General features: G+C 27.4%; 2 protein-coding genes across 2 annotated transcripts; one reads left to right on the forward strand and one right to left on the reverse strand.

The window, feature by feature from the left end:
- Positions 1–5,188: 5,188 nt before the first annotated feature.
- LOC126903356 (immunoglobulin-binding protein 1) lies at positions 5,189–6,747 on the reverse strand. Its single transcript, XM_050681513.1, has 5 exons — positions 6,601–6,747; positions 6,402–6,538; positions 6,117–6,343; positions 5,522–6,004; positions 5,189–5,454 (listed from the first exon to the last, which is right to left on the reverse strand). Exons 2-5 carry the CDS (start codon positions 6,516–6,518, stop codon positions 5,262–5,264), a joined length of 1,020 nt encoding a protein of 339 aa, XP_050537470.1. The 5' UTR covers positions 6,519–6,538; positions 6,601–6,747; the 3' UTR covers positions 5,189–5,261.
- An 882-nt stretch (positions 6,748–7,629) lies between these two features.
- LOC126903409 (uncharacterized) lies at positions 7,630–10,527 on the forward strand. The gene is made up of 3 exons (XM_050681563.1): positions 7,630–8,290; positions 8,675–8,778; positions 9,665–10,527. The coding sequence occupies exons 1-3, from the start codon at positions 8,002–8,004 to the stop codon at positions 10,091–10,093; spliced, it is 822 nt and encodes a 273-aa protein (XP_050537520.1). The 5' UTR covers positions 7,630–8,001; the 3' UTR covers positions 10,094–10,527.
- The last annotated feature ends 717 nt before the right edge of the window (positions 10,528–11,244 follow it).

The following is an 11,244-nucleotide window of genomic DNA, read 5'->3' on the forward strand; positions in this document are numbered from 1 at the left end:
GATTTAGAACTTAAGCATACCCAATTAGTTAAACAGACAACATCTTGTACTCTATATATTAAATTAGCATTCATTTTAAGTACAAATTGATGTTACATTGAGAATTATTTTTACTAAAAATCAAATTGTTTTCTAACATTATTTTGAAAATTTAAGATTTTATATTGTTCTGTGATTACATATATGTAGGCATACTATGATAATAAATTGCAATATCTTTTAGAGACCCTAGAAAGTCATCTACTCGCATACAGTTATTACAAAGCCTCTCATTTGTTTCGTCATAGTTAAATGCGTAATTATTATTTTGTTTTTTCGTATCAATTAATTGCCACTCTTTAGTTATATTAGTTGATATTAAATTGAGCTGGTAAGAAGACACTATTTTTTTAAATAAAAAAAATGTTTTAGATTTAATAAAATCGTTTTTCCAATTATTATTATTCATCATAATCAAGAGGTCTTGACGAGTTGATTTTTTCTCGTAACTGAAGTTTAAATAACGCATTATAGATTCAAATTTCTGAATTTTTTCTCTCCAGTTACATTTTTTCATAAGCGGCTGTAAAGCTAGATACATTTGCTCAACAGTATGAGTTTCACTTATCATATTTGAATAAATAATATAAAAATGATGATAAAGGAACTCGTTAAAGACGTTATCAATTGTATTCAATATAAGCTTGAAAAATCTTAACAAAACTTTAATATCACTCTCAGTTCGTATTTTAGTGTTATACATTTTTTTTAGGCTTATTTTTTCGTTAGGTTTGTATATATAACATTCATTTACGTGAACTTCCTTTGTAATTAAATACATAAAGCTATCATCTTGTTTATCTTTATATTTTTTATCAAATAAAAAGGAAAAAGTTAACGATTCCGGTTTCATCCAAAGCTTATTAATTGTATGAAACAATTTATCGAAACGCTTAAAAAAATTAATTCTTTCAGTTTCGTTATAATTACTAAACACTTTATTATAATTTTCTTTATATTTTGCTCCATCTAATAAATCAACAATATGTCTTTTATTTAAGAGTTTATCTCTTGAGGCAATAAAAGGATTAAATGTTATTGTATTTTGTTTTAAATAAAAATCACACCACTTTTCTATTGAAACACATAATGTGTAATATAAGCTCAAGAGACGTTCGAATTCGACATCGCTGTTGTATAAGTAATTCAGAATATTTAAAATATATTTGCACTCGGGAAATAAGTTTTTTATTGAGGTTATTTCATTGACGATATCAGATTTTTCATTAACCGGGATATTACTAAAACGAGTAATTTCATTAATATAAAACATCAACATGTCGATAAATAACACGTTCATAAAATCTCCCACTGCATTTGGAGGTGAACGCGAGTATATTAAATTACCATGTTCTTCAAAAGTTATCATACCATCTTCCAATTTCCCCACATGATTTAATATATCACTTCTATGGATTTCTTCTAGAATAACTGATAACTTGATTGAATCATAGTTACTAAAATCAACCGGAAAAAAGTTGGCAAACTGTTCACCAAATACATTTGAAAATGGAACACTTATGTATAAAAAGATATTATAAACAAGGCGAAACATATTTAATTAATTTCAAAATGCACGATTATACACTTATAAAGATTAAAATATAAATGTTTAGCTATAAAATGGTACCATTAATAAAACAAACTATAAAATTAAGCATTATTCTTGACGTCAATGTAGAACAAAATGTAATGTTTACTCAGTAAAACAAATACATAACTGTAGGTAATAACTATATTTTTAGAACAGAATTATATAGGATTGATTACTAAGATTTCTGTTAAAATGATTTATTAAATGTTTACAAGAAAATAGCGATTTTAACAATATATGGAGCTTTTATATAATTTAACAGTTAATAGTAATTACATAAGTTCCCGACCACTTATCAATTAAACAAAACAATTTTTTAAATCCTCATAAAATTTCTTATTTATTGATGTAGGTTTCAAACTTGTAAGTTGAGCTAAAAAAACATTTTTTTTATAAATTTATGTTAAAATCAACATTATAGAAGAACACATAGGGTATATTACACATGTGTGATTTAAGTTATCATTGTAATATCCAATAATACTAAAAAATAAATACACAGTTTTGTTTATATTTCTTTATTAGGTTCGTTGCGAATTTGAGAAGGTATTTCGCTATGATTTATTTTTTTTTATTTTATTATTATTTTTTGTGTCTGTTACCACTTTTTTTTAGCTCTCGCCGAACCGATTTCTTTCAACGATACGTCAAAAGATAACAAATCATATCTAATCGGAGACATTGCCCTCAATAATTGAAAAATTTTCCCTCGTTCCTCGTAAATGGGGGAATTTTTTTAAAAAATTGCTAATTTTTGACATTTTTAAAATGTATTTTACTTAAAACAACCATAACTTTTTGAAAAATTTATGGATCAATACATTTTTTTTTTATAGATACTTGAGGTACTTATCATTTTGTGTATATTTTTTTATAAATCTGATCATTTACCTGCCCACAGAAAAGGAATTTAAAATGACAACTATCTCAACTTAATCTTTGAAAAATTTTCGGATATAATGACAGTTATATACATTAAATGAAAGCTTATGTAATATACTTAAATATAAAAAAAAAAATGGACTTTGTTTTCACGGTGAAAACGAACAACAAAGTTAATTAAAAAAATACGATTTTTGTAGAAAATTCATTTTTATATTTTTAACTTTATAATGTTATAACTTTTTGAAAAATGGATCAATACAATTTTTTATGATAAATACTAATTATATACCTCTTTCATTCGACATACTTTTTTAAATCGAGCCATCTCTCTTTATACACCCAAAGAAAAACCTCAATCAATTTTGATAGAGAAATTTTATCAAGGGTTTATGATAATGTTTTATTAATACGAACAAAATAATTATTCTTATAAATAATTATTGTTCAAGACAAGAAAAAAAATTATCATATTGATAAATATATCATAGATTCAATAGTAATGATATATTTATCAAATTGAACAATGAATTTATTATATAGATCGAGGTTTTTCTCTGGGTGTACAAGGGTGGTTCAAAACTTAATTATGCGTTTAGAAATATGAACTTTTTCAACTTATTTTTAATTAAAATATCATTATTGATTATCCATATGTAACCTAATAATCAAACATAAATATTTGTTATATTAATTAGAAGGATTTTGTTATTATTTAGGCCCTATGCGAAACTCTAATTGCAGATTTGAAATCTGTGCAAAAATTGGTTTAGAAAAGTATACTATGGTCTCGGATGAAAATTCTTAGTAGAACAGTAAATTTATTTATAAATAACAAACAATTTTTTTTGAAGTGTTGCATCAAGACCTTTAACTTTTATATACGTTTACCTCAAAGTAATAACTACTTTATAATTTTTTATAATTTCTCTGTAAAAATTACAATACTAAATTATTAAATATCAATTTCATACTACATTTAATTGCTATAATAAATATTTATACATATATTACAATTATAAATCATAAAATTTGTAATTAGAATAAAAAATAAGGAAATAGGAGATCATGTTGCTTTTGGAATAATCTACCAAATTTTTAATTTTAAATAAACTTAATTAAACAGCTGCAATGGCATTTTTTGATGAAATATTCTCTGAAAATATTAAAGAAAAGATAAAATAGTAATTGTATTGAAATCTATCAGTGATATAGAGAAAGATAATACTAAAAAATGTTTTATTACTTAAACGATATTGCAAATTGGTCAAATACAAATACTATTTATTTTAACAATTCTCAATATCTAAAATTTTTTAAGACGCCATTATGTGTAGGTTATTTATAACATCTAAATAAATATAATGTTCAGTGTATGATTTGAATAAAGTATAAATTGCACTATATTTATTATAATGTATAAATAAATTTAATTAATAATTCATATAATATAAATATTTACGCAATTAAAATGATTTCTAATTGAAAATAATCTGAATTTGCGTGATTTTACCACATTTTACTACATTTACGCCTTGTGCATTCGTAAAACGTCGTTTGAGCATATTTTTTATTACTGGACCTGAAAGCTCAAAACATTTTACATCGATTGACATGTGTTTCATATTTATAAGATTTTTTCTCAACTTTCATAACTATTTTTGAAAAAAAAAACCATTTAATTTAAATCGGAAAACTTTTAAAGCTTACCTGCTCAGTAAAAAATCAAGATATGGCTTCAACATTTTGGGAATACATATTTTTTACTCCAAAGAAATAAAAAAAATCTTGGGAGCAAAATTTTTCGACCAAAAAAAGTATCACCCATATATGTATTTAATAACTTTTTCAACAATTTATCTGGCTGAGATATGTAACTTCACCTATTTTCCTACACACATGATATAATTTTAACTAGGTGAATTTAAAAATTAATAAAGTAGACTAAACTATTAACACTTTTAAGTCTACGAGTGTTTTTTTTTTATCAATATTTAATGAATTATCTTTTTTGTTTATAAAAATAGTTGAATATTTTAGTAGTATTAGATAGTAATCTCAAATTTTAATGAAAAAAAAAATGAATTTTTTATATTGATTATTATAACTTTTTTTTCATAAAGTGTAATCTTATTCATTCCTATTTTTCTTCTAACATAATTGTAAGAATCTTTGTATAACATCAATGCATATATATATATATCTAAAATAAAACCAGTTGTTGATATTTCAGAGACGTATTATGAGTTTTGACGACTCAGGTAAAGTTTTATTGTCACCCCTATATATCCCCCCTTTTTTATATATTATGGTTACAAACAAATGCTACTGCCTCCTAATTAAAAAAATGACAATCAGATGATACTCACTTTCCCCTCTAAATAAGTCCCTGGAATATCTACTCGAGAGATTTAATACTAAGAAAATGTTTCACTATCCCTTCTAAAGCTGTATATCTAATGCATAGTTACTTTCTTGGAAAATTTCAACCTTATCTTTTACTTTGTGTAGAGTTGGATCAATTCTAATTGAAAAAAAATATTTTCAATCCTTTAAAATTTAATTAATGACAATTTCTTTTACTAAATAGGATTTTAAACAATGATGATACGAAAAAAAAGGATACTATTAAAAATGTATAAAATAAATATTAAGAAACAATTTCTTATTACATGTAACTTGAAAATGTTTTTATTAAATAATATGGAACAAGTAAATATACAATCTAGTAATTGTTTTTAAGCTTTTAACTTCTATTATATCTGTTTCCCCAACCTCGACGATGATCATCCTTATATTCATCACGAGCATTTAAACGCTGCCTTTCATTTTCTTCTACTTCTTCATTCAGCTGATCTTCATTATCACTTTCATGTTTTTTTGGAGCTTCATCTAACTGTTGCAAGCATTTTGTGTTTTCAGCTGTGGGTAAATGCCATCTAAACAAATAAATTTTTATTATAACATGATTTTCTTAATTTTCTTAAGATAATATAGCATATTTACACTCCATCATTGATACGTTGTTGACAGAATTCTTCAACAGTCATAGTTGGTAAACTAGGATATCCAGCACCAAAAACTTTTTTTTGTAATTCATTTTTGGTGATAATAATGGGTGTTAAAGGTTTACTTTTAATTTTAGATCCTTTAATCTGATCAAGGTTATCTTCATTTTTTAATTTGTAATGTAATATTCTCATTTCAGCTTGAAGAGAATCAATTTCTTCTAAAGCTTTACTAACATTAAACTTAAGTAAAGAAATAATATAGCTTCTTTTGCATTCTTCTTCTACATTTTCACATTTATTTTGTTCTTTTAATAATTGAAGTTGAGACTCCATTAATTTCTGTTCTTTATAATTTTTAATTTTTTCTGCACGTCTACGAGCCATTAAAGTAAAATCCATAGAAAATTGAGTTGTTGTTTCATCCGTTTCATTATATGGAGAAGGTAATGTGACATCAGTTAAACCATAATCTTTGCACCTTGATAAAATTTCAATAGTTAATCAATATTTATTCGAAATTTTATTTAGAAAAAAGTTTTTGTTAATTTTATTAATATTAAATTAAAATTATTTTATTATTTAATATAAACCTTTGCAAATAATCTCTGAAATATACTTCAGCTGTTTTTACCACATTTAACCGATTTCCATTATTGGTAAGCTTTAAAGCAAGAGAACCTAACATAAACGGTAGCAACATATATTTTATATCAGATGTTGGTACTTCTTCAATAGTCTCATTATTACTATACAATTCAGCTGCAGAAACAAGTTGGGTTGCATATTCCAACATTTTCATACATTTAATTATTTTATACTGTAAATAAAAAATAATAATTAAATAAACAGTTTTGTATTAAGAAAAATTAACAGACTTGAACTTCTGATTCTTTGGATGGCTCAGTTGACTCACAAATGTTTTCGTACGATGTTAAACCTTGATCAAAACATTCTGATAATTTTAGATTCTTAAACTCAACTGAAGATGCCATTTCTTAAAGTTATTAGTCAGCTAAAGTAGAAAAGATAACTTAAATCTAAAGCAGTTATAAAAATTTTACTGTTTCATCATACATTACTATATAAGACTTCAAATTTATCTAATTGATATTTAACTAGTAATACTCAACTATATATATATACATATAAAGGAAAGTAAAACTTTATTTTTGTTATTGTAAATTTGTAGCGAAATTTATTTATTTTTATCATTTATCAGGATATTATTGATATTATATTAACCGCTATGGTTAAACTTTTATTGTTTTTGGTAATCACAGATAATTTAAATGTATGGGTAAGTAATCTAAAAAATATATCCATATATCAGAACAACTGTTAGTGATAAGGATATTTAAAAAATAAATATAATTATTTCTCAAATAATTTTTTTTAAAATTATTTTACTGTCGGGATAAATTAATACATTAGTTTTATTAAATGCTTTGGTGAATTAAATTTCATTAAATGTTTTATAAATATAAAGATTTATAATGCGTTTCTAAAATTAATTATTAAATATTGTTTACATTTTTATACTCGAATTAGATAAAGTACTTTTATTATTAACGAGTATGAAGTGTTTCCAAATCAACCAATACTTATCACTAATAAATTTTGGTTACCACCATAGATCTTATAAACATGGATAGGATATTCATAATTGAGGCCCTAGTGTTTTCGCGATCCTGAACTGATATTAATATGAGGCCGTTTGTTTACATTTTAATTGTGATAAGCGCATAAGATACTGTTTTTAATTTTGTAATAAGTTTATAATAAATTATAACTTATAACTTTTACATTATTATAAATTACATAACTTATAATAATTATTTATTACTAACCATTAAATAATAAAAAGTAAAATCTTATCATGTAATAATGCAAACAAATAGCCTCAATTTACTATCACCATATTCTTCATTGATGAAGCATCAATGTCCTATCCATGTTTACAAAATTTATGGTTACCATACAATAATATATAATGTTTTTTTTTACTGCTAGATGTCGCTACAATAAACAATTAGGCATTGATTGATCACATATTTTTGGTATTTTTCATTTAAGAATTAATGTAATACTGCATAATTTGTCTTGTCTGACATTGTGAGATGTGTGTATATTCTATATTTATCAGACATTTTTTTTTAATGCAATTTTGTGAATTTAAGTTGCTCAACAACCTTAACACAATTAAAAAAAAAATTTTAATTTCTTTTGTGAGATTGTTTATCTAATCTTTACGATATCTCATCGCCAAGATTATATTTTTGTAAAAATGCGTATCGATTATGAGTGGCAAACCCTCGAACATTGGCTCGCGCGGCAACCGCGCCAAATGGATACCGAGTTGCCGCGCAAGATAACTTTTTTGTTGTCGCACTCGAACATGCCGCGTGGCGAGCCAAATTATGTCGGAAAATAGCACGCGGCATAGAAGTTTTAGTTAGTTGCTCGCGAGCAGTTGGGATGGTCAATAACACTTCAAATTCGCTCGCGAGGCAATACGACATTTTTGCTACCACCATGGACAACGAAAAGTGTCGTGTCTTAATACAATTGTATGGTGCTAAAGATTTTCTATGGAATAGTAAATCTCAACTTTATCACAATAAGTCGATGAGGGAAGATGCTTGCAATGAAATAAGTTCAGTAATGAGCATACCTGTTCCAGAACTGAAGAAGAAAATGACAACTCTTCAGGCATCATATAGAAGAGAGAAATCAAGAATAGCTAAAAGTCTAATTACTGGTTCCGGTTAGTATTACGCAGTATTGTAAATAGTGATGTAAATTGAATAATACAAACTGTATAACATTGTATTATACGTTGTCTATCAGAAAATAAAATAAAAATGGAATAAAAAGAAAAAACCCCAGTGATAAATGTTAGGCCGATAATGCATGCAATGCATATTGTTTCAACTGATAACAGTGATATACTTGGATAAATATATTATACAATAATGTAAACACCAAACATTTTTTTTTAAATACTATATAATACACTTATTATACTAACGAAAGATATAATACCTACGTTATTTTTACATCACTGATTGTACAGAATACTGAAACATTTATTGATTTATTTCATCATTAGTATTACAATATGAATTGTATATACATTATTTTATTATAGGTACACATCAAGTTTACGTATCGAAGTGGTTTGCTTTTGACAACTTTGGTTTTATGAAAGACAAAGCCGTACCTAATGAAACATCCGAAACGATGCCGGAAGATGTAAGTAAAAATTTTAATATCTGTTTTGCCACGGTATATCTCCATTGGTAACAAAATGATAAGCTAGATGTGAACGTATTTCTTTTGCATAGTTTCCCGCTCTTCGTGGAATACAAGGCATAGGCAGACGTGATGTAAGTGCAGGCTCATTTCTTCAAGTGCCAGGTCTAAGTTCTCCGTTTATTTCACTATCTAGAGATCCAGGTGGCGCGTATAGCGATCGCGTATTTGGTTTTTTCCTCAAATAATTATGCAAATGAAAAGTGGTTAGAACAATTTTAGTAGCCGTTTTTGGTTCTAGTAACATAGGCTTCCGTAGTACTCTAAATACTGACCTGAGAATTCCGAATGAATTTTCAACGACTCTTCGTGCTCTAGACAGCCTGTAATTAAAGATTCTTTCCTGAGAACCTCTGGCTGGTTCTCCTTGAAATGGTTTCATTGTGTATTCATTAAGTGAAAAAGCTTTGTCAGCCAGAATTATATAAGGTATTTTGATAGCATAGAGGACTTGAAGTATTGATAGGGGAGGGCTTTTCATAGATTTTTCTTCGAGTTTTTGTATAACTTAGTATTCTTGAAAACACCCCCATCTGAAAGTCTACCCTGATAACTGACATCTACGTACCTAAAGCAATAGTCAGCGTCCATCAAAGCCATTAGGAAAATACTAAAAAAATGTTTATAGTTATAAAACTCTGTACCACTGTTCACAGGGGCTTGTAACATTACATGCTTCCCATCTATCGCACCTATTGCACGAGGAAAATTCCATTTTCTTTCAAAATCTTGTGCTAACTCATACCATTCTTCTTCAGAGTCTGGTTCCTGTAACAATTAAATAAGCATATTTACTTTTTTTTTAACTTTATTCGTTAATTTATAGATATTAACAACTCAAAATGTGATAACATTTGAAAATAATGATGTAGAACCAAACGCACCATCAGCTACGGACAGTACTGATAAACATGTAGAAAAACCAACAGATATTTACAAAGCTACGAATATTCCTACAGTTAAAAATATTAAAAGAAAAAAAAATACTGAAGAGTCACCTATGTTGAAAAAAGCATTTCAAATTCTAAATGAAATATCATTGTCCACCGACTCATATTCCACTTACGGCCAGCACATAGCAAACGAACTCCGTAAATATGATCAACGAACTTTAATTTACGTGAAAAATGCAATCAACAATGTGATATTTCAAGCTGATTTGGGCTGTTACAGTCCTAATTATGGACATGGTAACTACTACAATACTACTCAAAACTCAACACCGTCTCCTCAGACCCCAATTCCATCTCCTTAGACACCAGTTTCTTCTCCTCAGACTCCAGTTCCATCTCCTCAGTCCCCAGTTCCATCTCTCCAGCCACCAGTTCCGTCTCCTTAGCCACCAGTTTCCTCTCCACAGCCAATAGTTCAATTTCCTTTACAGTCAACTTCATCAAACTCCTGTGACAATGAAGATTTGGAATGGATTCTTAACTAATTAAAGTGAATGATTTTTTTTTCTAAGTTGAAAGTTTTTATTAAAAAAGGTTATTTTATTGTTATTAGCGATTACAATAAATGGTAAAACGTGTAAATTAAAACTGTTTATTATTTCTTACCTTTACCCAATCTTTCAGAACATTACACAACGCGTCGCAAACTTCTGGAACTATTCGTGAAATTGATTGTTTTGATACTCGAAAAAGATATTGCAGGCTTGTATACGAATCTTCAATTTCTAGAAATCTTAATGTTATACCTAATCTTTACGTTACTGAAATCGCTTCTCAAAATTGCGTGTTCATTTACTTCACTTGTGGCTCAATTAATGATTTTAAGTGCTCAATGTCTATGGTTGTCCTTCTTGTAAAATTTTTTGTTGTGTCTCCAATGGCTTCATATCTCATATTTTCCATAAGTTTCACTCCATACTGCATTCGATTGACATACAATTTCTTCATCTACTAACGCGCTTTTCGTTCAGGTTTTTTATTAATAATGTGATGTATTACGATGAAAGCGGCAGCTGCTCGTGCACGTGAAACGACCATGGTTATCTCGCGAAAACTGAACGTTGGAATAATCTGGATAACTTGCCACGCGAGGCTGCCGCGCTCTAAAATAAGATAAGTTAAAATAGCTCGCGCGGCAAATAAACGGATTGTCGTGGACGAACATGGCTCGAGCAGCTGCCGCTCATAATCGATACGCACCTTAATGTTTACATATTATTAAAACAAAAGTTATCAATAAATGTAAACAATCAACTAAAAAAAACCCAGCACAGGGGGGTCGCGGCACAGTGGTGACGTGGCATAGTTGGATCAAGTAAATGATATCTGACAGTGATTAAAATCACTATCAAAAATAAACGCTTCGATGCAAATCTTTAGATAGTGTTTAATTTTAAAAAAATTGGTGTTTTATTCCAAAAGCTACTTGATCTGCTGGTTCCTTATTAATATC

The sequence above is a fragment of the Daktulosphaira vitifoliae genome, unplaced genomic scaffold (assembly GCF_025091365.1).
Source record: "Daktulosphaira vitifoliae isolate Bord-2020 unplaced genomic scaffold, ASM2509136v1 Scaffold_1, whole genome shotgun sequence".
Lineage (NCBI taxonomy): Eukaryota > Metazoa > Arthropoda > Insecta > Hemiptera > Phylloxeridae > Daktulosphaira > Daktulosphaira vitifoliae.